The 23,602-nt window shown below is 56.6% G+C and overlaps 1 protein-coding gene across 2 annotated transcripts in view; it reads right to left on the bottom strand.

Annotated features, from left to right (window-relative positions):
• The window catches only part of RET (ret proto-oncogene), a 50,759-nt gene that overhangs the window by 6,181 nt on the left and 20,976 nt on the right, over window positions 1-23,602 (bottom strand). For both annotated transcript variants that reach the window (XM_059398060.1, XM_059398061.1), the window contains exons 2-16: window positions 21,730-21,996; window positions 19,629-19,916; window positions 17,196-17,440; window positions 15,763-15,958; window positions 14,254-14,453; window positions 11,891-12,149; window positions 11,007-11,132; window positions 10,362-10,472; window positions 9,693-9,815; window positions 8,567-8,823; window positions 5,830-5,977; window positions 4,266-4,373; window positions 3,015-3,229; window positions 2,809-2,931; window positions 776-846 (exon numbers count right to left, since the gene is read on the bottom strand). In XM_059398060.1, the coding sequence (XP_059254043.1) occupies window positions 776-846; window positions 2,809-2,931; window positions 3,015-3,229; window positions 4,266-4,373; window positions 5,830-5,977; window positions 8,567-8,823; window positions 9,693-9,815; window positions 10,362-10,472; window positions 11,007-11,132; window positions 11,891-12,149; window positions 14,254-14,453; window positions 15,763-15,958; window positions 17,196-17,440; window positions 19,629-19,916; window positions 21,730-21,996 (2,737 nt within the window). The remainder of the gene's footprint in view (window positions 1-775; window positions 847-2,808; window positions 2,932-3,014; window positions 3,230-4,265; window positions 4,374-5,829; window positions 5,978-8,566; window positions 8,824-9,692; window positions 9,816-10,361; window positions 10,473-11,006; window positions 11,133-11,890; window positions 12,150-14,253; window positions 14,454-15,762; window positions 15,959-17,195; window positions 17,441-19,628; window positions 19,917-21,729; window positions 21,997-23,602) is intronic.

A 23,602-nucleotide genomic window follows, 5' to 3' on the forward strand; every position in this document is an offset into this window, starting at 1 on the left:
GCAATAGGAAGCATATACCGGCACACCACAGAAAACACTAGAAGGTCCATGTATGCCAGGACTGGCAGGAGTTACTTAGGGGCAGTGGGATCCAAGTTGACTTTCAGTGGCTTCATTACCCTTTTCTCTGCATTTTCCAACAGTCTACAGTTGGCTTTACGTCATCTGAACACAGATGTTTAGAACTGCTCAGGCACTGCCTTTCCCCAGCCCACAGTATTCAAGACATGCATTTCTATGGATGGCACAACATTCAGAAATGAGTCTGTTGTATTTTTGAAAACTATCAAGTCTTGTGTTTGACCTGGAAGGCTAAGTTTTGGTTCCCATCTTTGAGCAGTAAGGGACACACCATCCTATCAACTCACTCAAGGCCAGCCTACCTGTGGGTGGGGACCATTCCACTCCCAGCGGAACTTGCCTGAGCCCAGTCCACGCTCAGGTCCCCAGAGGCGAACTGTTTGGCTGGGCCTGGGTGGCACTAAGGTGCCCAGAGTAGAGAGGGAGGGGCTGGGAAGGGGAGCAATCAGCAGAATTTGTAGTTCCCTGCTCTCAGCTCTCATGCATTCCACCGTGACTCTCAGAACCATCCTATAGGCCCCTGCCATTTGCTGAACAAATACACAAAGGCCCCTCAGCTTGCGTGGGGGGGGGGTCATCGCAGATGGCTGGTGTGAGCCAATAGGCGCTTGTCCCCCCGCCAAGCTGCCCAGAGAGGCCTCATGGTGCACTGTGTATGTAACCTCGACCCCAGGAAGGCAACACCCACACTTACACGTCACTTTGGGTGGTGTAGATGTGATCGAAAAGAGACTCGATTGCCATCCATTTGACTGGAATCCGACCCTAAAAAGGGAATGAAGGAAAGGCATTAACAACGCTCTGACACCCTGGGAACCAGGGATGGGAGGTGTGGAGGAGGGTGAGGCCGTGTCCCAGGCATTTCCAGCTTTGGAGGGATGCTGAGTAATGCCATCCAGAGTGCGTCCAGATGCAGAATTGGCAGCACGGCCTCAGAGGGGCTGGGATTCTAATCTGGGTCTCTCAGGCATGGCTGAGATACTGGAGGGAGTCAGCTGGCCTGCCCATAGCTACACAGGGCATCCTTGTCACGCACCACATCTCTAGTGAGAAGAAACCGAAGGAATCACCACCATGCCCATGTCAGGCCTCCCTATGGCCATGTCCAGAGGGCTCTAGGTTGCCCTGGGTGGTGATGTCCAACATGTGGGCCAAGATCAACATCCAGAAGATCTCCCCCTTTCTGAGGGTGAATGAGTTTGGGAAACCAACTTCCAGTGTTTCCATCCTGTGGACTTCTGACACAAAAACACTAAAAGCTCTTCTGAGAAGGCCTGAGGGAAGAAATCTGTTTCCCATGCCTTGAGGCTGCTTTTTTTTTTTTTTTTTTTTTTTTTAACCTATCACTTTGTTCCTGAGCCCTGCTAGCATCCTCTGAGACAGTGTCCCCACTGTAGAGGTGCTGGGGCCACACCTAATGGACGCTTTCCAATGAAACCTGAGGAAGGGTTTTTGAATAGGTAAGTCTTAGGACAAAAATCAACCAAAAATGCGTGTGTTGCATTTTAATGCAACATGTCCTGTAATTTCTTTTTCTTTAAAGCATTCTTTAGCGTTTACATCCTTAATGAAGTGTGACTTTCTGGGGCACATGTTTGTAACAACACTACCTACCACCCGGGCTCTCCAGGGGGCCTCGTGTGTAGACACCTACACTTCCTTGCTCCATGACATGGGCTCTTCTCAGGGGACCGAGAGCAGGAAGTAGGAAGACTTTGTCCACACCCCTGCATGGGGCAGAAAGCAGCCCCTCTCCACTTCCCCTTCGGCAGTTCTGAGAGATGCCGTTGCAACAGAAACCCCAGAAGAAATGAAACCTCAACCTCACAGCCTGTGGTGACGTGGGGCTTCTCCGGGCCCCTTACAGCAGATCTGAGGGCTACACAAGTGGTTTTTGTATGCTGTTTTGAGCAGTGTCTGTTCTGAAGGCCAGTCAGCCGTGGCTCTTGAATGGCCCTGTGAGTGGTCCTATCTGGTCTGTCACAAGGAGGCTGCAGGGGAGTGACCGACAGAGCAGTGGAACTAGGAGGGTTAGAACAAGGGCCACAGGGAACTGGATGACACAGCGAAGCAGACTTCCCCAGAAGGGCCCCAGTCCACCTATTTCAGAGGTTTGGAGAAAGCATCTGAGAACCCCATGCCGTGTTTCTGGACTCCATCTCCAGGGCCTCCCTGTGAGCCTTCCAAACTCACCCAGTTGGGAGTTCCCAGGCCCCTGGCCCAGAGGAACCCTCACCCGTAAAGTGGTTCATTCCTTTCTGCCTCAGAATGATTGTCACGCTCAGCTGTATTGACTTCAGTCTCCTTTGAGTAAAGAGCTAAAGCTACACAGAGGGAACAGGGGACATTTCACCCTGTAGAAGCAAGACCCTGTCTCACTGCAGAGACAACTATCACTTCCATAGCACTAGGTGACCTTCAAAAGCGGTCGTGATTAAAACCAAGGGAGGCTGCGGGGCCCCAGCTCCCCAGTGGGTGCCCTGAAAGGTCGGGTGTGGCCCTTAGGAAGAGAAGAAACAGACCCAGGGTGAGCCCTGAGCTGGGTGTCTGGGGACCCAGGAATCAGGGAAGAATTTGAAGTTGAGGGCTAGAAGTTCATATGCTAAGACTCTGCTCTCCACTCCCCCGGCGTCCTAAGGGCTCTGCCCCACCCATTGTGGGAACCCTGCCCCCTGCCCTCCACCCTGCCAGGGAGCCCTGGGTCACCCAACCCAGGGGACCTGGTACCTTGCTCCTCTTCACATAGGAATCCTCTTCATAAACATCTCGGGACAGGCCGAAATCCGAAATCTTCATCTTCCGCCCCTCGGCTACCAGAACATTTCTGGCTGCCAAGTCCCGATGGACAAGCTGTGAGGAAGACAACAGCAGGGACCCCTGTAACCTGGGCCCCCATCACAGGCAGTGGGGGCCCGGGAGGGCGCGGCACACACCTTCATCTCCGCCAGGTACCGCATCCCCCGAGAGATCTGCCAGGCGAAGGAGATGAGGTCGCCCATGGTCAGGGCTCGCTCCCCGGGGCTGTCCAGGTAGCTGGAGCTGCGGCTGCCCCCGCTGCCCACGTCGCCCGGGCCAGCCTTGCGGCTCTCCCGGAGGAAGCCCCGCAGGGAGCCGTACTTGGCGTACTCCACAATGAGGAAGAGTGGCCCTGGGGGGCGAGAGGGGGCTGTGAGCTGGCTGTCTGCAGGGTCCTGGGCCGTCAGAAGTTGGGCCAGCTCTGGGAGCAGGGAAGGAGGCTGCAGGGTCCCCAGGCGGGCTCTCGACCCTGCCAGAAGTGGGCAGAAGGATACAGCCCCACTCTGGCCAGTGGCCTGGGAGCCAAGTAGCAGGAGTTATGTGTTCCAGTCCCAGCTCACTCGTGCATGGCTTGCTCTCCTTGCACTGCGCGTGTTAAAGCAGGCTCCCTGGGTGGTTGAGCACAATCCACTAGGGCAGTCGGCCACTGTACACAGCGCTCCCCTGGGAGGCATGCCCTTGCTGCTCGGACGTCGTGTCTTTCTACATCCTCGGCCCTGCTGCAGCTCAGGCTGGCGACGGCTGATGCAGGCAGAGGATGGGAAGCCTCACATAACGCTTCCTCCCTGCTCCCAGCCCTCAGCATCTCTGAAGCTGCTGTCTTGTCCCAGGCCCAGCCTGGAGTCCTGCGGGTGCCGACCAGCGTCCTTGCTGCCCTCTCCCTGGTGCACCTGTCCTCTCATACCCACGGCACGCACATCTATGCACACATGCACACATAATGGCGAGAGGACCTTATGTTGCACAGACCAGGCCAATATCCTGTGTCCTTATGTGAGAAAGGGTGACAGTGCCTTCACCCTGCAGGGCTAGGGCAGTGGTCACTTGGAGGTCATGGCACGTCTAGTCCCCAGGAGGTGCCCAGGACGCACCACCTGTTTCTAGAGCTCCCTGCCCTGGGATCCACCTGGAATAGGGTCCTGACAAACCAGGATGCCACCAGAGACCTCGGAGCAGCTGCAGCCCGCCCAGGGAGCACACTCAGAGTGGAGGCCTCACACTAGCACTCCAGCAGCAGGCCTTCCTGGTCCTCTCACCAACATGGGAGGGGACATGCTCCAGGTGGGGGCCAGAGCCACAGAGGACAAGGAAGGGGAAGGAGGAGGAGTAAAGGAGCCCAGAACCCCCGGCCTGCACCGGGTAGCTGCCTGTCCCTTGGCCGGCCTTACCATCCTGGCTGCAGGCCCCATACAGCTTGATGACATGCGGGTGGTTGACCTGCTTCAGGAGGTTGAACTCTGACAGCAGGTCCCGCAGCTCACTTGGGGAGGCGTTCTCTGAAATGCACATAAACACAGTGAGTTGAACAGCAATCCCTTCTAGAAGCCCCTTCTGTGAACAGTCTGGGTCACTGGACCCACAAGGTAGGTCTGCACAGACCCTGGTTATCTCCTTCCTAGATAGCCTACCCAGGTTTAGACAAGGTCCCCAAGGACCCTGCTGCTTGGGGCTTCTCTTAGCCTGTAGGATAGTCAAAAGCGGCCTCATCTGCTCCCAGGGAATAACAACCCCCAGCAGCCAACTTCCACAGCAGTAGGGTCTTTCCACAAAAACCCTCCTGGGACCAGGCTGTGTATGTATGTGGTAGTATTTCTCTGCAATCACCATCTCTTACCTTCTGGAAGGTAAGAGGACTGTCTCATGTCCTAAAACCCTTGCTGACCAAGCACTCAACAGGAGGGTGAGGCTCTGGAGAAAGCTGGGAATGATAGGACTTCACAGAGGTGGCCTCCTGCCATACTGAACACATGCATCCTGGGTGGGTGGAGACAGAGCTGTGCTTGGGCTTCCACCAGGAGCTGAAGCCTGACAGGAGGGGTATGCAGCCAGAAGCGAGGGCTGCACAGGCCTCCCGGGGCAGCTGCAGCACAGCCCGCTGCCGAGCGGTACCTCATCGCCTCCTCTGGCCACATGCTTCTTTGGAAGAGAGAGGACAGCTGGGGGAGAGGTTGTAGGGACCCACATATGGTGGCCTGGAAGATGGTCTCAGTGGGCCCCCTTAGTGCCTGGGGCTTCAGGGGGGATGGAGAGACCCTGTTCTGACAGCCTAGGTAAGCATCAGAAGCACCCCGCACAGTGTAACCCAGAGTGTTGCACTGGCCGACTTGTGCCCACTGCATGGCCACTGGGCCCTTGGTCCATGTGAACCAGGGACTGGCCACGGCAGAGGGCCGTCCACCCAGTCTCTGCTCAGAAACACCAGTGAGAGTATGTGTGTGAGTGATTATGTGCTCATTTAGGGCCAGAATTGTGGCACGACTTGTCACAGAGGTGGGGCAGACCCACTGGGGGCCGCCAGGGATTGGGCCAGGCAGGGCCCCAAGGGACAGGGGCCAGTCCTTACGGTGGCTTCTTCACCAGGACCCCAGAGGCACTTGGCTGAGAGGAATGAGTGGGGCAGACTAGGGTGGGAGAGCTGTCAGCTCAAGACCAAAAGGGCTTTTAATTTTTTAAAAACTCCGATCTTTACCCAACGTTGGTGCAGAAGCAGCACCACTCTAGAACCTTCCAACTGAGGAAAGTCCTTTTGCCCTTTTTCTCCAGGGACCCCCCTGGCCCATGTCATCCATGGCAGGGGTCTCCCGAATGCAGCCGCTCAAGAATAGGAATGGTGGGTGGGGGGGCTCTTTAGAAAGCCCCGCGCTGGCTGCCAGCACTCTGGTTTTCATGGTGGCTCCATCCAGCCCTCAGGGCTCCTAGAGAGCCACGTGTGCACACTGTCTGGACAGGTACCTTTCAGCATCTTCACAGCCACAGTCGTGTACCCTGCTTTGCCTTTAAGCCGGAAGGCTGTTGCCTTAACCACTTTTCCAAATTCGCCTTCTCCCAGAGTTTTTCCAAGAACCAAGTTCTTCCGAGGGAATTCCCACTTTGGATCCTCCTATGTGGGGTTGAAGGAAGGGAAAGAAGAGGAGAAGGGAGAAAGTTGGTGAGGGTAAGAGGAAAAGAAGATTGACAAGACCCATCAATGAGCCCCCAGTGGACAAGCTCCAGTGTGCAAACCATTGCCACCTGACCTAGTGGGCAACGGGCATGCCCCTGCACCAAGGGCAGGACCCTGCACTGAGGGCAGGACCCTGCACCTTATGGAAAGACGGCTGTTGCCACAGAATGGCCTTGACACTGGATACCTGGACCCTTGCTTGTCCCCGGTTTACTGAACATGCCCTCAGCCATCCCAGGCCCATGTCCTCGTCTCTCAAACAAGGAATTCAGGGCTTACTTAGTCTCTGGGGATGGTGGTGGTGGTGGTGGTGTGTGTGTGTGTGTGTGTTTCACATGGGAGTGTGGCCTCTTCCCTGGGAGCTGAGACCAAGCTTCCTGGTGCTGCCTCCACTTCGGACACCAGGCCCACAAGCCACTGATGTCCTACAGACCAGGTCCTAGTCTGTCCTCCCCAGAGATCCAAAGGAGCCCCAAGAGGACTCCATTGGCACCAGAGGCCCAAGCTGTCCAGGATCCCCAGCTATGGATGCAAGTGTCCAGGGAGACTTTCCCATGTGCTGCCCCAGAAAATGTACCACAGTGGTAGTTGGGAACCTCCCTCCTGACCCGTGGAAGGAGCTGGTCCTGTCATGGGACTGGCCGTTTCCCCAAACCCGCACCCACTTGCCATCATGCTACCTTCTACCCACCCTGTCTTCCCACCGGAATCCCACTTGAGATGACTCTGGGATAGCTTCCCAGGCCCCAGCCTGGCCCCATCCTGGGAAGTCCTGGGGATCCTGGGAAGTCCTGGGACCTCCCCTCCTATGCCAACACCAGGCATCCATTGCCCCAACTCTCCCTGCAGCTGGATGTGGGTGGCCTGGGTGCACTGCTCTGACCCACACAGATGGCCCCTGACGAGCCCAGCTGTGCTTCCGAACACCCAAGTACGGGTGTGTGCGCTCCTCGTGGGCAGAGGCAGCCTCCTCTTAGCACCATGTCTTGGGCTCGAGCATCATCGTGGTTACCCTGGAGTCCTCACCTCCACCCTGCCCTGGGAAAGAATTCACTGCACATGGAAACGGCACTGAGCCTGTGCAGACTGCACTGATTTGATCTTCTTAAAAGATGTGAAAAGTTCTCCTCACTTCATATAAGAGACAACTAAGGTCAAGCAGTTGAGCAGCATGTCCTCAGAACCAGTCGGCGAAGCCCTTAGGCCTCAGGCTGGGTTCTGGCTTCTCTGTGCAGAGGGTCCAAGGTGACATCGGCCGATGGCAGTGTGTGTCCCCTGCGTGAACACCCACCAGCACTGCCCTTCCTGGAACCCTGCCACAAACTGCCTGGGTTTGTAAAGCAATCAAATGGCTCAGCCCAGAGGCCTGCTTCGGAGACTGAGATGGTTCCCAGGACAGGGGTCACAGACCCCGTCTGCTGAGTGACTGGAACTAGGAAAGCTCGGAGAGAGGCCGTGGGGTCTACCACGGGAGGGAATTGCTCCCATGGCCCAGACCGATCCTAAGGGATGAGCACCCTTGGGTGGCTCCTCCTACAAACTGTGGTCGCCTCCCAGCTCTGGTTGGTTACTGCCAAAGGCCCAGTGACTCCTGAGCTTTCTGGTTGGAGGCTCCTGCCAAGGGACCGTGCTCCTGCCAGGCCCTGGAGGTGGAGCTTCTGCTTACACAAACCCCTCCTCTCAGTCCCTCTTAGAACCTGGCGTCCTGCTCCCTAGCAGCTGCCCGCAGGGACACAGAAGAAGCAGGGCACAGGGAGGGAAGCCTTAGCCAGGAGGCCCCAAGGAGCACAGGGTAACTGCGGGCCCAGGCCCTCCCACAGAGAAGGGGGAATGGGGGCCTGCTGGCGCTGGCCAGCCTCTCTGTCAGCGGGCTGGTTACATGTCCTGGGGCCAGCCTCTGCGGTAGCTGGCCCAGGGGCCCCCATGATAGCCCTTTCTCCCCCATAAACGAACTCCCCTCCCCACCACTGCCACCCTGGCCTAGCCCCTGCCTGCCGCTGCCTTCTGCCTGGATGAGGAGAGTGGTGCTTTCTCACGGGGCTCCCACTCTTGTACACATGCCAGAGACTTCCCAACAGAGCAGCCTGCAGGAACGAAAGCCGAATAGGGGTCTCCTCTGCTGAACACCCAAGACCCGGGGCCTCCTCCTCGGAGAATAAAATCCAGTCTTCCTCAGGGCCTCCTCCCATCCTTGGGGCTTCCACAGGACGGTTCCCTATCAGGTATGGCGTGGCCCACCTCCCAAATCTCAGTCCAGGTGAATCAGCCCCTGGCACTCCACTCTGCTGAACTGCCCGGGGCCCTGAACAGCCCTATGCCTGCCTACCTTCCCTGGAAGGGCTGCCCAGAGAGTCTTCCTGGTGGGCGAGGGTGCACAAGCTGCTTGTGGGCTACACGACACTCAGCACCCCGAGCCCTGGGTACCCCTCCCCATACTTCCCTGCTTCCTCAGGCCAGAGGCCGGCACCTCCTGCAGGGCCTCCAGGAGAGCTGCCTCCCAGGCCCAGGCCCTGCCTGGAGCCTCACCGGGATCTTAAAGGCGTCCACAGAGACCTGGTTCTCCATGGAGTCCAGGGAGGGCCGGCGGGCGCCCGACGAGGAGTAGCTGACCGGGAAGGCCTGGGCCGGCCGGCGGAAGGTCATCTCAGCAGAGGCGATGGGTGGCTTGTGGGCATTCTTGTGGTAGCGGTGGATGCAGAAGGTGGAGAGCAGCATGGAGACGATGAAGGAGAAGAGCACAGCTGCCGCGATCACCGTGCGGCACAGCTCGTCACACAGCGGGTCTGCGGGCAGGGGTGGCCATGAGGGACGGCGCTCCTGGGAGGGTGCCCCGGTGCCCACAGCTGGGGTCTGCCGTGGCAGACTGAGCCGCCGGCAAGTGCAGCGGGCGGTGGAATGTGAGAGCAGTGCACACACTCACGTGGCACCCACCGTTTGGCAGGGACTGTACCATAGGTTTTTGCTACAGAGACTGTGGTCAGACTCCTCCACAAGGGCCAAGAGACCCAGAGAGTTTAAGCAGCTGGCCTGAGGTCACAGAGCAGAGGCAGTGTGCGTCTGGGAAACGCCAGCTGTGGAACGCTGCACGGAAGCCAGCTGGCCCTAGAGCACTGGCAGGGAGGCAGAGTCCCCCGATGTGCTCCATGTGTTTTGTATTTTCTTCATAAAACGGAGAGGCAAGGAAAGTGACTCTGGACCTAGTGTCATGCAGCCATAGTTCAAATACGAGAGAACCGTCCTTGGGCTCAGGCAGGAAATCTCCCCAGGTGCATAGGCCCTGGCCACCCTTGGCACCTGCTGGCCCAGAAGGCACCCCCGCAGGCTCTGGCTGGGAGGGCGGGGTTCTGGCCAGGCACTGCCATGGGCCCAGAGAAGGCCCTGTACCGGAACCATCTGAGTTGATGCTGAGTTATTTGGTGGAAGAACTTTCCAGCCCAATCTTTCTCATAGAACTTTGGGCAGGAGGTCGCTCTGTGGAGGCTCTGACCTAGACCTGTCTGCACAGATTGAGGAACCGAGGCCCAGAGGGAAGGAAGAGGGTCTCCTGGGTTTTACCTGCCTTCCTTCCACTCTGCCTGCCTCACTGGGGCTCAGAGAGGTGTGGGGAGGCCTTCTCTGCCTGTGACCCCAGCAGTGCCCCCCACCGACTCACCCTGGCTGTCTTCAGGTTCACAGAAGCATTTCTTCTCTTCGGGGAAACAGTTGCAGATACCGAAGCCAGCTTTTATCCCCCAGCGTTCCCCAGGCTCGTGCCCACCAATGATGCTGCCACCCCCTGGGGACAGAGGCAGCCCACTAAACCTCCTGGTGTGACCACACAAACGAGGACCACCCAGGCAGAAGCACGAGAGGTCCCTCCCCACAGGATGTCAGCATGCTCAGGCCTAGGGAGGGCAGTGAGCTCTGGAATCTGGGTCTCTTGAGCAGGAATCAGCACAGTCTGCCCTGATTCAGGTCCCTGGCCTCAGCAGGTAGGAGGAGGAACCCACAAGCTGTGCAGGGCCCTTGCCAAGGTCCACACATGGTTACTTCACAGAGCAGGGAATGGGCAGCAGGGAGCCAGGAGAATCAGGGGTTGGGAGATGTGCTGTGTCAGTTGGCCAGGAAGACAAGGGACAGTAGGTCAGGGCACCAGTTTCCAGAGTTTGGATGCGGCAGAACACTTTGTTCAAACAAAATGTTAGAAAAAAGCTTCTGCACAATAAACTCGGGAATGATGCTGGTCTGGCTGAAGTGTAGGTGGGAGTCCAAGCCTCCCCCACTGGCTACCCCTACCCACGGCCGGCCGGCTCTTGAACCTGCAGGCCCAGTGGTTGCTTACGGAGGCAGTCCTGGGGGCAGATGTTGACGTTTCTGCTCTCCACAGCATCACAGTGGCCATCGGGGCAGGTCTTGATGCTGGGGGAGCAGGTGGAGAAGTTCCTGGTAATTCCTGGAACACACAGCAGGCCAGTCACTGCCACGTAGGAACACCACCCTGGCTAGATGGCCAGAGCCAGAAGGGCGGCACTCCAGGGCCTCCCGGCCAATCCTGTCCCCCTTCGGAGGAGCAAACTGAGGCCCGAGCCGAGAACCCATGAGTGGGATCCTTGTAGGCACAGCTTGGACTTGCTACTATCTATGCCCCAGCCCTGCTGTCTGGGGCCACAAGTCCTGGCCTGGGACCTCCCAGGCAGAGCCTCTCTTTTCCTTGCACACTCCAACTTTGGCCCAGGGCTTCCCAAACCCGAAGGGACCTGTGGTCCCACAGTGACGAAGAGCCTGAGCGTCCTCGTGCTTCCCCTACTCGCGCAGCCTCTCTCAACATCAGGTACTACAGAGGAGGACCAGGCTCTGGACAACAGATGTGGAGAGCGGAGGACCAGCACTGTGGCCGGCAGGGCCCACAAGGACCCCACTTCCACTCAGCCACCATTACCCCTCTCGACCGCCTGGCCGCTGGCCCCTGGCTCTGCGTGGGGCCTACCTTTGCCATCTCCCTGTCTCCACTCGCACCTGCCCGTCAGAGACCCCAGGCCGCCACACTCCTCACACTCAGGCCGCCTCTTGCTGACTGCACAGGACAGGGGGCAGCCTGGTTCCTCGGCCACATCTGTGGATGGCAGAAAGCTGGTTACAGGGGCTGGCCTGGACCTCGTGTCCCACCAGTATCCGGGGGCAGAGGGTAGCACTGGTCAAGCTCCTCTCCTGGGTGAGCCCAGAGGGGTGGGGGTGCCTGAGCACCAGGGCATGGGGCAGTGATGGGACCCACTAAGGAAGAGGGCTGTCACCGCAGTCACAGCAAGGGGGGCACTACTCGGTTGGGGTAAGTGTGGAGGGAGGATGTGAGCAGGCTAGTGCCTAGACTCAGCCAAAAACACACAGGCCCAGTTAAGCCTGGATTTCAGGTAAACAGTGAATAGTTGCTTTATGTGACTGTGTCCCTAACACTGCATGGACACCCGTGGAAGATTGTCTTCTAAGAGACTGCAAAGGCTACTTGGGACATACTTATAGCACAAAGCTCCTTGTTGCTTACCTGACATTTAAATTTAGCCAAGATCTCGTATTTTCTCTGGCAGCTCTAAAGCAGGTGCGTGTACAGAATGGATCAACAGTGGTGGTGGGGAGTAGCAACCATTGACTATCCAGTCCCTTTGGGCTATGCTGCTTTAAACTTTCTCCTCGTCACCCTCCCAGCCCGGCTATGCAGGGTGCACTGCGATTCTCACTTGATAGGGAAGGAGACTCAGGCACAGGGACGCTGCCAAGAGGGGAAGGGAGCAGGGTGGGGCCCCTTCTGTGTGGGGGAAGCCTGTGGCTCAGCCACACCCTGCCTGTCCCGACCCTCCACGGGGCCCTGGCACTTACATGTCCCCTCCACGGTGACAACCAGCGGGGCCTGGGTCTGCCTGCGGCTTGGCCGGTCGGCGGCCACCACTGTGTACTGCAGTTGAGAACAGTCAGGCCGCTGCAGGGCTTCTGTGTCATTCACGAACAGGGTTCCTGAGGTGTCCTCGGCGGAGGTGACCACCCCCAGGACGCTGCAGTTGGCGCTGGAGAGCTGCAGCTTGTACTGCACGTGGATGCCGCTGAACTCCTGGCAGTTATCCACGCAGACTTTCCCAATCTAGGCATGGGGCACAAGGAACGTCTCAGCCGGGTGCTGCTCCTGCCTGTGATGGGGGCTGGCAGGGTTTCTGGGTAGTCCGAGTCCTGGAGAAGCTCCCTACTGGGTCCAGGGACGATAGACCTCCCCCAGCCACCACCAAGTCCTGGTCTTCCACATCCCTGGAACCTGCAGATCCTTCCCCCTGCCGGGCCCTGGCCTGCCCATCACACTACCACCCACCCCGGCTCCTGGGAGCCAGAGGCAAAACAACACAGGGCACCAAGGTTGGGTCTAGTGACCACCTTGAGAGGAGCCTACACCACCAGCTCATTCTTCACTCACTCATTTAGGCAGGAAGATCTATTTGGTCCCTCCTGCTCATTTCCCTCCCTGCCTCTGGCCAGGCCAGTATTATTCTGGGAACCACCAGTTGCCATCCTCAGTGCATGGGGTTGGGGTACCCCACACCCTGCCTAGAATCCCTGCCTGGGCAGGCAGGGCTTTGCACTGGGGCCAAGTGATTTCATGCAGCATCGCTGCCTGTCTCACCTGAGCCCCAAGGGGCCTGCCTGGGAGTCTTGCTGGGAGCCCTGGGAAAGACAGGCTGCTTCTCCAGGGGGTGCCAGGCTGGCCGTGCCACTGCTGGGGCCCGGAACTGGGCAGCTGGAACTCTCCTTTTTATCCTTTGGTTACTTGAGTTAGAATGAGAGTGTCGGTGGCTTAAAGCCAGAAAATCTGACTAGTCAAGTTGTGGGCGGGCAGAGGGTAGGCGTGGGGCAGGTGAGGCCCTGCCTGCAGCCGTGTAGCAGGTCCTTGCTCAGCCTTGCTCAGACCGAGGGCAGAGCCAGGCTCCTCCACACCCAGGCCTGATACCACAACCAAACCACCTCCCAGATGTCCCAGCACATCCCCATATAAAGCCTGCTTGTTTCCACTCTCCCATAGGCGCCTCCAAACTGCCCAAGGTCACTAACCTCAATTTGCAGTTATGAAGACTGGGGAGAGGGGGTGAAAGGTCACAGCAAGTCTGAGGCTGGATGGGGACTCAGGTCCCTGTGATCTTTTGAGTGTTTTGGGGTACAGGTGACACACCTCCTGCAGTGTTTGCTCCCATTCAATACCCCCTTGGACACCCTTAGGGCCCCTCTGCCTTGTCACCTCCCACCATCCATGGCCTCTACCTCCATGAAAGACCTTTTGTGGCAGGTCAGGGAGCTTCGATGTGTCCAAGGGTGGGGTCCTTTGTGTGCGGGACCTGGGTGGCTGTCAGGAGTGGAGAGGGCATGGGAACCAAACACAGGAACTGGAACAAATGGAGGTGGCCCTAAGTGTGACCTTCTGAAGAGGAAGTACCTGAAGCTGCCCTATTGGAACAAGCAGTATGTGAAGCCCAATGCATGCCGCAATTCCAAATAAAATCACAAAAGTCCTTAAGAGAAGTGTTCTAGAAAAAACTACCAAAATGCTAAGCACTAGTTGATAATGGCGAGAAGAATCAGCCCTCTCTGATAATGGATACTTGCTACTTCACGTTTCTTCCACTTCTAATTCTTATTTTCCACTTCTAATTCTCATTTACCAACAACAAACGCCAAGATAAGCTCTAGTAAACGCATTTGCAGGAGGCAGAGGAAGCGTTCCCCACCTTTCCCCGCAGAGGGCGCCACTGCTGACTGATGCCCGCATTTACATACTTGTATATTCCGTCACTGAAAACTTGTTTTCGAACACAGCGAGTCGCGTGAGGCCAGTCTTTTTACAAACAACTTTTCACTTAATAATCCATCAGGAACATCTTTCTAGGTCCCCACATGTACACTTAACTGGCACTGCTCTTACGTTAGGATGAAACACGCTTTAAAGATACCAAGAAAGCAAAGGGCAAACGAGAGGCCCATGGAGCCCACCAACCCTGCCCATGACTCTGCCAACTTCGCCATGGCCCCAGCTTCCCTGGCCCTGTACCCGTGGCTCCCCTGGGCCACTCCGCGTACTGGTTAGGCCAGAAGGAGTGTCTCTCATCCCCAGCCCTGCTTGCAATCTGTTAAATGGAGTGCCCCACCCTGGGGGTCCTCCACCCCTCTGTGCCCCCTGCCCGGCAGGCATCAGGTTGTGGGCTCACCTGGGCAAAGCGGCGGGCCCGCCTGCTCATAGTGAAGGAGTAGGCGCTGGGTAAGTGCAGGCTGACAGGCAGCACGGTCACGTTGAAATGGAGGCGGAGGACGCCCTCACCGGGGCCCTGGAAGTCCGAGTCATTGACCAGCACAGCCAGCTGCAGGGAGCGGCTCTCCGAGATGGGGAGGCTCCGGTTGAGAACCAGCCCTGTGGTGGGGGGGGGGGCACGGTGATGACTGCTTCGTCGCTTAGGGGCCTGGGACCACCGTCCCAAGCCGCTGTGTGTCTCCTCCCAGCCACACATCTGGCACAAACACACACGTGTGCAAACACAGACTTCACACTTGGGCCATGTGGACCACAGACTTGGCTGGTGGGGCTAAGTTGGAACCATTGTTTAAATGTTGGCTGCTGTGCTGAGCTAGATGCTGAGAGAAGCCTTCTCAACTGGGAGATCACCTATGTGTATGGTGTGTGTGTGTGTGTGTGTGTGTGTGTGTGTGTTATGTATGTGCGTATACATGAGATAAAGATCTATCATCACTGAGGCCCTGGGAAGACTATGCTGGCCTCCACTCCCCCAGAGAACTATCCCAACAGTCACAGCCTCCAGTGGAGCCCTGGACTGCACAGACCCCCAGTGCCCAGAGCCCAGAGCCTGCCCACCTCTGTACCTGCTGTGTGTTGTGCTATGGTTCTAGTTTTGCAGAGATGGAAGGACAAGCATGAGGAGGTTTGGGTACACGTGGTGTATGGAATGAGAGCGCCTGGCAGAGATGACATTTTCCCTTATACAGGGCAGGAGACCCTCAAAGCCTCAGTGGGGGTGGGGAGGATGAGAAACAAACAGGATCGGTCCAGGCAGTAAGGGGTAACAGTACCAGCGATTCTGGAATCCCTCAGAAGCAGATCCCAAATCAAGGATTCAAGTGCCAGTCAGGTATTTGGAAGGTGATCCCAGAAAACATGGGCAGGAGGGTAGGGGAGACAAGGCAGCTGATGAAGGTGCCCCATGCCATAGGTGAGCATAGTGGGCCCCTGGAGCTCAGTCTTGCGGTACATTCCAGAAGCCAGACAGGACTATCTGTGCAGAATCCTGTGGCTATAACACACAGAGCTGCTGTTGTATACTAACCCCTGTTAGTAGAAGGCTGTGGGGTCAAGGGAGAAATAATCCCCAGGCACTTGGGTCCCTGGGGGATTGCAAAGCAGAGGCCAGAAGAAGGCCTTAGGCAATGTGTTTGTAGTAGGCACTGAGCCCTGGCATAGTCAGCATGGGAAGTGTGGTACGGCCCTACCAAAGTCTGCTAGGAGGCAGTTCAGGGAGAGAAGAAACCCTATAAAAGCCCGCCAAGGTGAGCGCATTAGAGACAAGGAAGGGTTGGGTGGAGTGGAAGCCTCTGCAGCCTGGGGCTTGGAACGCCGGGACAAGTGTCTGTGGGTATAGGGTGCTGTGAGAAGAGTGGGCTGCTGGCTCCCTAGGGGTCCCAGCCAGGCCAGGCCCAGCCCCTCTTACTGTAGTCATGCACAGTTGCTCGCACGAAGCTGCCATTAGCCTGGGCCAAGGTCTCGTTTGGTGAGTGCTCGACACGGAAAGTCTGCAGGGCCCAGGTGTCCCCTGGCAGTAGTGTGCTTGTGTACCGCCTCAGCAGCTCCCCAGAGGCCGGCACCACGTCTGCGTCGAAGACACGTATTGTGGCCACCACGGTGCCCTGAGGAAAACAGTGGGTGCCAGTCAGAATTGGTGAGAGGGACTCCGCAGAGACCCTGCAGGCTGGGACCTCAGGACACCCGCCCCACAGGTGGATCGAGGGTGTGCAGTCAGAGCCGGCTCCAGGGACAGACTGGCCTATGTTAGAGTTCCTGTGGGATCCCATGCCAGTCTGGCCCAGTCGCCCTCCCTGGGCCACCCCTGTGCCTCCCCTGTGCCTCAGGTATGATAGGCACCTACACGCTTCCTGTAAGGATGGATTAAAGCAGATGCCCAGGGGTTCTGCTGAAGTGCTTCACCAGGTCCCACAGAGAACAGCAAGCTGCGCCCCACAGGGTCGAGTCAGATAGTGATAGTGACTGTCACATAGTGATAGATGGCAAAGCCAGATCCAAGCCCTGGTGTCCACCAGAACATTCTCCAAACGCCTGTATACCGGGCTGGAGGAGATCACGAGGAAAGTTCTGAGCAGTCACATGGCATCTCTGCTTTTGTCAGGGACCAGACTCCTTGTTGTCACCCCAAGGTAGCCCTTCCTAGCTTATGCGATCTTTACCAATGAGATGTGCTTTCCTCCCGCCTGCCCATCCACCAAACTAGCACCTGGGGTGTCCAGAGACCCAGGTAAAACCACGTTATCTGCCATTGCACGCCTGGCCGAAGGGCTGCAGAACGGCCAGCAGGTGGCAGTCACGCTCCACCTACGCGGACCAGAGCCGGGGATGCGCCGAGGTGGGCGGGGCTGTTCTGGGCGATCCCAGCTGAAGCCACTCCTTGGTCTTTCTGCGCGGTGGCCGGGCTCCACCCTCCCTGAGTCTCTAGACTCTCCTGCGAACGCTGACCGCAGAGGGAGAGAGGGCTCTCTCCTGGAAGCTGTCCCCTCCTGGGGGCAGCACCGCTGTACCCACACGCAGCGGCAGGTGTGCCCTGGAACCTGATGCACATCCTTGGCCTTGCCAGCCTGTTCAGACTCGTGCTAGGCATCCAGGGTCCCCGGACACTTGTCAGGGGCCAGCTGGACTGACCTCCCGTCTCCTCCTCAGCTACCCTCGAGACGGGCAGAAAACCCCAACACATAGCTGGGCAGACAAATGAAAGACAAATGACTGGAGGGATGTTTAACTGTATGGCCGGATGGCCAGACGGACAGCTGGGTAGACCAAGGAATAAATGGTGGCCGGAGTGGCAGACACACAACAGACGGACAACAGACAACAGACAAGGTGGTAAACAGGCACCTCCTTCCTCTTGAACTCCACCACAGCGCTGGCGGTGTCCAGGCCCCCGAGGAAGGTGGGTGCCGAGTCGTCCTCATCGTACACGGTCACGGGGAAGGGCACCATCACCACCTGCTCCTTGTGTGCGCCGACGTGCACCGTGCACGCGGCCACCAGCTCGTACTTCTCCCGCAGCTCGCGGTCCAGGGCCCAGCGTGTGCTCACCTCCAGGCTGTCTGGGGCGCAGCGGAAGGGCAGATTCTCACCTAGACACCAAGCAGACCAGGAACCCCCGTGTGACTCCCGGGTCAGGGAGCGGGGTGAGCTTTTACAAGGGGCCCACCAGGAGTGGCTGCAGGGGAGGATGGCCTCTGGCAGGTCAGAGATGGGGAGCAGGATGGCCCTGCTGAGCTCTTCCTCGGCTCCAGATTGGAAGGGGACGGGGCACAGAGCTCCAAGCATTGGTTTGCAGTGATGGCTGTGCACTAATGAACTGACCTGGGCCTCCCAGTTTCACTAGTGCTGATGGGGGAAGCTCAGGGAACCAGAAAGCCTGCCTCACGTCCTCACTCTGATGACCTAGGGAGGGCTGCTCTCATCTCTTCCCTAACCTTGCCTCTCTTGCTGGGGGTGGGTGGGGTGGAAGGGCTGAACACCAGCTCAGCCACGCCGCAGGCCCAGAGATCCAGCCCCCCGCATTGGCTGGCTTTTGAAAAAAATAGGCAATTTTAAAATTATGGAAATAATATGTGCTCATTTTAGAGCATGTGGGAAATAAGGCCACTATTCCACCATTTGAAAACAAACACGGTGGGCATTTAGTGGGTAATCTGAAGTTAACACACAGATATTTCCAACGGCCAACTTTGCACGCCCGCTTTACATCTCCTGGCTGTGCTATCCCAGACTGGTTGTCCCACCTCTCTGTGCCTGTTTCCTCACCAGAAGACGGGCTAGACGAAGGCTAACAGGCCTGCTCCTCACCAGGCCCTGTGGTTTGGGCAGTGACTGGTGTATCTTCCCACAACCTGCTGAGGGGAAGACCAGTCACAATAGCACACTTTTCAACCCAAGCCTGCCCTGAAATTCATCCTCCAGGAATAATTCAGAAAAGGGGAATGCTGACGGCTTGAAGGTCCACACTGACCGCCCCCACAGCCAACCATGGGAGCAGGCAAACGTCCCTCCTGCAAAGCCACATATTACGTGTGGATTACATATGTGAAATGCTTATCATATAATGTTTCTCTCTGTTGTTTATGGTTACAAAACCATGCTTAACCAAATTTAATGAGGTAATCTTCTTGAGGAAGGGCAGCCTGCTGAACCTGACGTTTGGCTGACAATCTTGCCCAAAGACATGTATCCCTGCTGCAGGGCAAAGGTGAGGATGCTGGGGGAGTGCATGGCCCCTTTTCTTACTTCATGGAGATTTTCTTCAATGTCATTACCATGTGTGTGTACGATAAACTTGGTGTGAATCCAGGTTTCACTGCAGCCTACCTTCTCTGTTCTAGTTCTTTGTTTCTGAGTATTTCAGTGGCGCCTCCTGTCATGGGGCTGCTCAGGTGCCTTCTCTCACCTCCACTGGGCTTCACCCCCTGGCCCACCCTTGGCCGGCCTCCCCACGGCCATCGTGGGGCCAGGTCGGCTGCTCTTGCAGCTGCTGAGGCAGAATCCTGGAACCACGCGGGCTCCCCTCTTTCCCTCAACACCCACAGCCAACACATCAAGAAATCCTGCTGGATCTTCTTTCAGTATATGCCCGGAAGGCACCTGCTCCTTGCTGCCCTGTGGCTTTCACTCTTCTTCCAGTTTCCAGCCTGCTGCTCAGGGATTTTCCCAGCCTCCTGTTTCCTTGCTGCTATGCTACGCTGCCCTGTACCAAATCATTCCTAGCATGGCAGCCAGAATAATCCTTTAAAGGTAAGTGAGGGCTTGTTCATGCTGCCCCCTACAAGCCTTCCATGACCCCCCAGTCCCTGAAGGGGAAACCCTCAGGAACTTCTCTGTCTTCATGGGCCTCCGTTCTCCCTACCCCAGCTACCAGGGGTCCCACCGCAGTGATCTTTACGGGGCTAGCCCAGCTGGCCTGGTGCCCTCCCACCTTTGCTCCAGCACTCCCTTCCTCGGCCATGAGACAGAAGACTGCAGTCTCCACCACTCCACATCCTAGGAGCTTTACTTCCCAAATAGCATGTTCCAGAGGCCACCCCAGGGGAATGAAGGCTCCAGGCAGGCAGGATTTTGACTTGTTTAGTTCATGGTCACATCCTTAGCCCCTAGAACAGTACTTGGTTCATGACAGACACACTAGAAATATTTCTGGAATATTAAATGAATGAATGAGTGGTGTGGTTGGTGAGTAAACCAGATGGTTCATGTCAAGGGCTGGAGGGGCTGTGCCTTGCACCCAGCAGATGCCAAGGGGGAGCCTCTGAAGCCAGCACTCACCTTCTAGGAGCCTGTAGGACACGCTGATGTTGGGGCAGAGGAATTGCACAGGCAGCAGCCGGAATTGGTGGAAGGTGCCAGGAGGCCTGTTCTCTCTGATGCGGAAGGAGACGCCTGTCTCGGGAAAGCAGAGCTCCCGGGGTTTGAGGGAACTGCAAGCCGGGAAGGAGGTGTTGATGAAGGAGAAGTACACCCGGGCACAGCCTGGCCACTGGCACTCGCCCTCACGCAGGAACGCAGACGACAGGAAGACCTGGAGGTAGATGGTGAGCACCGGGAAGCCACCATCTGCAGAGAGAGAAGTCAGGCTTGGTGGGGCACCAGCCACACCCATGGGTGGTGGGGAGTGAAATGGGGAAGGAGCAGGAGATCCAGGGCTGGTGTAAAGCCCAGTCCCTTCCGTTGTCCACAGGGCTCCACTAGGCTCTCAACCCTGGCTGGTCACCTTCCACCTGCCCCGAACTGCCCTAGACCCGGGGTCTGTCTCTGCTTCAGGGTCCCATGGTTCTGCTCCCTCTGCCTGGGGTGCCTCACAGGCCCGCCTCTCTTGTCATTCAGGTCTCAGCTCAAATACCACTCCCTCAGGTGCTCTGAGCGCTGCACTCTATTGTTCCCCCATATCTCCCCGCCAGCCTCTAGCACATCATTGCCCCCATCAGAAGGGTGCCCTGAGTCCCAAGTCTAACCAGGTAGAGCACTTTCCTGGCTGGCTCCTATGCATGTGGGGGCTCCCCAGCCTCCAGGGGCTGTCCTCATGGAACGCCTCTATGGAGACACACCCACAGCCAGACTTCCGGAGTGCCTGGAGGGGGGATTTCCAGCAAACTCCATCACAGAGAATTTCTCCAACAAGGTCTGGTTCTCTTCAAGAGTGATGGGTACTCTTCCTGGGCCCTCTCCCTCAGCCCTAGTGTAGTGGCTGCTACCCTGCATTTGCTCCTCCCAGAATTCATCAGAATTCTGCTTCTTCCTAGTCCTCGCTTGGTGCTTCAGTCCCCGGTTGTAGCCAATCATTTTCTATATGAAACTGCCCTGTTCCAGTTACTATGTGGTTTTTCTCCTGACTGGACTTAACAGGTGCATCATGAACAGAACAAGCCCCGTAGGAAATATGGACCCTCGACAAACTCCACTCAGCCTTTACCCATGGGGTAAAGGTCCCCATGGGGGATTGGGATGGAGACAGCAGCAACTAAGTACAAGCAGAACCAAGACCCATCTGAGATGCCACCTCCAGAACTGGGGGTGCCCTAGTGGCAGGCTCTGTCATATGACCTTGGCTTTTCTTGGCCGACAGGGGCACAGTCATTCGGTGCTGCCCATTCTGCATTCATAGGCATGCCTTGGCCGACAGGGGCACAGTCATTCTGTGCTGCCCATTCTGCATTCATAGGCATGCCATGGGCCTCTTGCCCGCATGAGGGGGTTCAGGGCTGGTGTGAGGGTGCAGTGAGGTCATGTATTTGAAGGAGATGATTGGAGGTGGGGAGCTATTGAGTGTGTGATCACCGTTTTGTGCCATAAGGCAGAAAGCAGCTCCTCTTCCCAGTATCAGGGTCACATGTGGTTTTCTCCCTGCTCTGACCCCTGCTCTGAGGAGGCTGGCTAGGTCTTCCTTCCATACCACTTTCCTCCCTGGCACCAGGCCTGAGTCCCCACTGTGTACCAAGGGCAGCTTGATACTGATGGGAAGACCAGCTTTCCATGGAACTGCTCCTTCTCCAGGAAGCTCCAGATCATTCCCTCAATCAAAACTTCAATTTTTCTAGTCCCCTCACTTAACTCCTCTCTTGTAACCCTAAATCCTGTTCACCCAAATGGAAAAGGCTTCTAAGCCCAGCCCGGAGAGGGCACCCAATTCTTTCCAAGGGTTCTCCCAAATCCCAACAGACTCAGAAGGTCCAATGGTCATCAGCAGCCCCCAAACTCATCCTGGTGTCCTGGCCGGGCTGGCCACAGAGGCAGGCCAGCCTCACCTCACCCTTCATCCTTACGCCACAGGGATCGCACAGGAAGCGCCCTCCTGAGCCTTGGTGTGGGTGTGATGTGGGCTGTGGGAGGAGAGACAGGGTGGGGCAGGGGGGTCAGGCGGCTCCCTTACTGCGGATGCTGAGCCTCTCCCAGGCGCTGTGGTCCAGGCTCCGGTTAAGGTAGAGAAGGCCAGTGTCCTCCTCAATGCGGATCCAGTCGTTCTCCTGCAGCCTCGCACGGTAGGCGATGCCGTAGAGGTGCTGGCCCAGGCGGAAGCTGGGCACCTCCTCGGGGGTGTCCCGCAGGGCATGGACATAGAGCAGGGGCATGCCAGCTGGCTGGTCCACATACAGTTTCTCCCAGTAAGCGTCCCTGGAGAAGTAGAGTCCCAGCGGAGCTGCAGGAAGCAGGGAGGTGTGTGAGGGAGGGAGGAATGCTGACCCCTCCGGAGCAGGTCTCCAGGCAGACCAGCACTCTCCAGCCGCTTTAGTTCACACTTTGGATCCTCCCACATTTGCTAACTTAAGATTCCAACCTAGCGTAATTAATAGTGCAAAACTATAGGCAAGTTCCTTGTTCTGAAATTACAAGAGAGAGAGCTCACCCTGCATGATTCACGGCATTCAAGACTTTCACACCCAAATAAAGAAAGAATAAGATTCTGATCTTACTCGGACTTTCTCAACAGTAGTCCCAGTAAAGTCAACACACACACCTATCTGTGGGGCGAAACACTAGCTGCAAATGGACTGCCTTAAAACAGAAAAAGAAAAGAGAGGAGGACGTACTACAAAACACCTGCAAAATCGTTCCCAATCACCCGAGTTTGACAAGTATGTGAGCTGCACAGAGCTGGGAGTGACTCAGGTTTCTCAGAAAATCGCCTGGATCCCCAGCTTTTAAGTGCGCACGATGATGCCAGATAAGCAGGGCAGGCAAGAGTCACCGAAAATGAACCAGGTCACGTTACACATTTATTCATTCCTGAGATTTATGTATTTATTTGAGAGAGAGTGTGTGAGAGAGAGATCGTGAGGCATGCATGTTGTAGGGAGGGGCAGGGGGAGAAATCTTCTGGCAGATTCCCCGCTGAGGGAGGAGCCTGTACTAGGGCTTGATCTCTTGACCCACGAGAAAATGACCTGAGCCAAAACCAAGAGTCGGACACTTAACCAACTGAGCCCCCAGGCACCCCAAACCAGGGCTCTTTATAAGAGAAACACACCTTTAAAGTTAAACATACTCCTACCACTTGATCCAGAAATCCTACTGAATTTATCCGAGAGAGGAATACATATGTCCATCAAATGAGTCATTCACAAACGGCAAGTTTATTCACACAGCCGAGGACTGGAAACAGCCCAGGTGCCCTTCAGTGGGTGAGTGGACAGGCAAAGGGTGGTTTTCACACCACGAAATCCTATGCAGCAATAAAAAGGGATGAACCGTTGATTCACACAACAACCTGGAAGGATCTCACAGACATCATGCCAAGCAGAAGAAGCCAGGCAAAAAAGAACACACATGGCATGATTCCAGACTAATTTTAGGTTAACAGAGAGCAGCCTGGAGACCTGTGAGGGGTGGGAAGAGGCAAAAGACTAGGAAGGGCAGGAAGGAATGTTCTGGGGGATGTAAAGATTCCACATCCGGATAGCAGTGTGGGTCACATGTGCACATACATTTGCTGCCAATGTACAGATAAGAGCTGTATATTTCAACTTCTGTAAATTTCCCCTGAAAACCTGATCACCAAGGGACTGTGAATAGAGCTCTGGTTGCCACCAAGAAGAGGATGTGGACCATGGCCTCGCTGGGAAAACCCATTCATTACTCTGCTGACTTTGTGTAAGTTCAAAATTTTTCATGATAGGGCGCCTGGGTGGCTCAGTTGGTTGGACGACTGCCTTCGGCTCAGGTCATGATCCTGGAGTCCCAGGATCGAGTCCCACATCAGGCTCCCAGCTCCATGGGAAGTCTGCTTCTCCCTCTGACCTTCTCTG

This window comes from Mustela nigripes, chromosome 4 (genome assembly GCF_022355385.1).
Source record: "Mustela nigripes isolate SB6536 chromosome 4, MUSNIG.SB6536, whole genome shotgun sequence".
Lineage (NCBI taxonomy): Eukaryota > Metazoa > Chordata > Mammalia > Carnivora > Mustelidae > Mustela > Mustela nigripes.